The sequence below is a fragment of the Neoarius graeffei genome, chromosome 8 (assembly GCF_027579695.1).
Source record: "Neoarius graeffei isolate fNeoGra1 chromosome 8, fNeoGra1.pri, whole genome shotgun sequence".
Classification (NCBI taxonomy): domain Eukaryota; kingdom Metazoa; phylum Chordata; class Actinopteri; order Siluriformes; family Ariidae; genus Neoarius; species Neoarius graeffei.
This window is the reverse complement of record NC_083576.1, coordinates 84,667,913-84,669,914: the sequence shown is the minus strand read 5'-3', so window position 1 is coordinate 84,669,914 and position 2,002 is coordinate 84,667,913. Positions and strand designations below refer to the sequence as shown.

At 40.9% G+C, this 2,002-nt stretch overlaps 1 protein-coding gene across 1 annotated transcript; it reads left to right on the top strand.

Moving 5' to 3' along the window:
* Positions 1-386: 386 nt before the first annotated feature.
* On the top strand, positions 387-1,738 carry LOC132890271 (monocyte chemotactic protein 1B-like). The gene is made up of 3 exons (XM_060927084.1): positions 387-562; positions 1,099-1,219; positions 1,318-1,738. Exons 1-3 carry the CDS (start codon positions 496-498, stop codon positions 1,445-1,447), a joined length of 318 nt encoding a protein of 105 aa, XP_060783067.1. The 5' UTR covers positions 387-495; the 3' UTR covers positions 1,448-1,738.
* Positions 1,739-2,002: the final 264 nt, after the last annotated feature.

The window sequence follows — 2,002 nt, the reverse complement described above, 5'->3', positions numbered from 1 at the left end:
TCGAATCCAGAACCTTCTTTCTGTGAGGCACCAGTGTTAACCACTACACCACCGTGCCACCCTAAAAGAGCTTGAAATCCCAATTTACTTCTTAAAAAAACATCATTATCTCTCAAAACAATGAGCCAAACCACTGATTAGCTATCTGTTTTGTTTGTTTACATGTGTGCTAATTAAATTAATGATTCCAAAATATGCATTTCTATCTCTCAGTCTATCTGTTGAAATGATTAGGAGCTCAACACGTGGAAACATTCTCAGAAAAGTCTACAAATAGTGAAAACCTTGAATAATGTTCAGGGCAAAGAGGAAGGAAGTTAGGAGGCTCGCTACTGAGAAACATCAGAAAAAAATCCCTAACGCACAGATCTTGCTCGCTCAGTCGATATATAAGATGGAGAGCAGCTCACTCATCCAGCACTCGACTCCTCTCTCCTGGATCTCGAACTCTCACTCCGGTCCGTCTCTGTGTGAAATCAGACGTTCTGATTGAGAATGAGGAACCTGACGGCTCTGCTGCTGCTTCTCCTGTTGCTCTGCTCTTTTCATCGGGTGTTTAGTGGTGAGAATTAAATCTTCATATAGACCAGTGTGAACATATCTGTATCGTCTTGTAGGTAAAAGGATGATGATTATTATTAATAATAATAATAATAATAATAATAATAATCTCGGGCGGCATGGTGGTGTAGTGGTTAGCGCTGTCGCCTCACAGCAAGAAGGTCCGGGTTCGAGCCCCGTGGCCGGCGAGGGCCTTTCTGTGTGGAGTTTGCATGTTCTCCCCGTGTCCGCGTGGGTTTCCTCCGGGTGCTCTGGTTTCCCCCACAGTCCAAAGACATGCAGGTTAGGTTAACTGGTGACTCTAAACTGACCGTAGGTGTGAATGTGAATGGTTGTCTGTGTCTATGTGTCAGCCCTGTGATGACCTGGCGACTTGTCCAGGGTGTACCCCGCCTTTCGCCCATAGTCAGCTGGGATAGGCTCCAGCTTGCCTGCGACCCTGTAGAACAGGATAAAGCGGCTAGAGATAATGAGATTAGATGAGATAATAATCTCTTTCCAGAACTAAAACAATGTTTTTTGTTTTTCTTCTATCAGTTCACGGTTTTGACTACAAGACTGAATGCTGTTCAGCCACAACTAGAATAAAGGTTCCTTTAAAAAACATTGTGACCTACTGGCGGATCAACAACAGCAACTGCCCCATAGACGCCATTGTGTGAGTATCATATCATATATACATTATATATACAGTATTTGACAATATATTATCGTGTATTAATCCAGCATCCTTGTGTCCCTCTTCTTGTGTCACAGATTTCAGACTCTAAATAAAGAACAGAACACCCAAAGGAAAGTCTGCGTGGATCCTAAGGCCCCTTGGGTCAACTCTCACATGCGAAAAGTGGATCTTAAAAACAAAGCCACTTTATCAGCAAAACTCTGAATCTCAGCGTTAGACGGGATTTCCACACAGAAGACTAACCTGATATACTCACCACATTTTATCATCACTGTTTCTGTTCTTAACAAAAAAAGAAGCACTTTGTAAATACTTACTTGTACAATTAACACATTCTCAGTGTGACAGCGCCACCTGGTGTTTTTAAGTCTTCAGTATCACTGTCTGTTCCATCTTCATGTTTGGTCTCAGTTAATGACTCAGTAATTAAATGAAGTGGTTTGACGCACATGTAACATTTAACTGTCCTCTAATAAATACTTACACTATGCAGTATTTCTTATGGTTTCCTGAGAGTCCTTGCTTTATAATTGTAATTAATGAGACGATTCCAGTCAGAGCATTTCAGAGGACGATTGAGACATTATTACTCATTTTTATCATATACATGCTAGTTTTTGGACACGTTATCAATAGGCACGGTCTTTCATTGGAATTATGATATTCGTCGGTGTCTGAATGAGATTTCAGCTTTTGATTTTTGAAAACTTTGAATGTTGTGAGTAGATTGATGGCCAGAAATGTCCATTTAAACCATTT

Bases quoted from the DNA above. Each gene is read 5' to 3' on its own strand.
- LOC132890271 (XM_060927084.1), top strand. From the start codon at position 496: ATGAGGAACCTGACGGCTCTGCTGCTGCTTCTCCTGTTGCTCTGCTCT. The intron at 563-1,098 runs GTGAGAATTAAA...TTCTTCTATCAG, and splicing joins TTTTCATCGGGTGTTTAGTG to TTCACGGTTTTGACTACAAG. The intron at 1,220-1,317 runs GTGAGTATCATA...CTTGTGTCACAG, and splicing joins TGCCCCATAGACGCCATTGT to ATTTCAGACTCTAAATAAAG.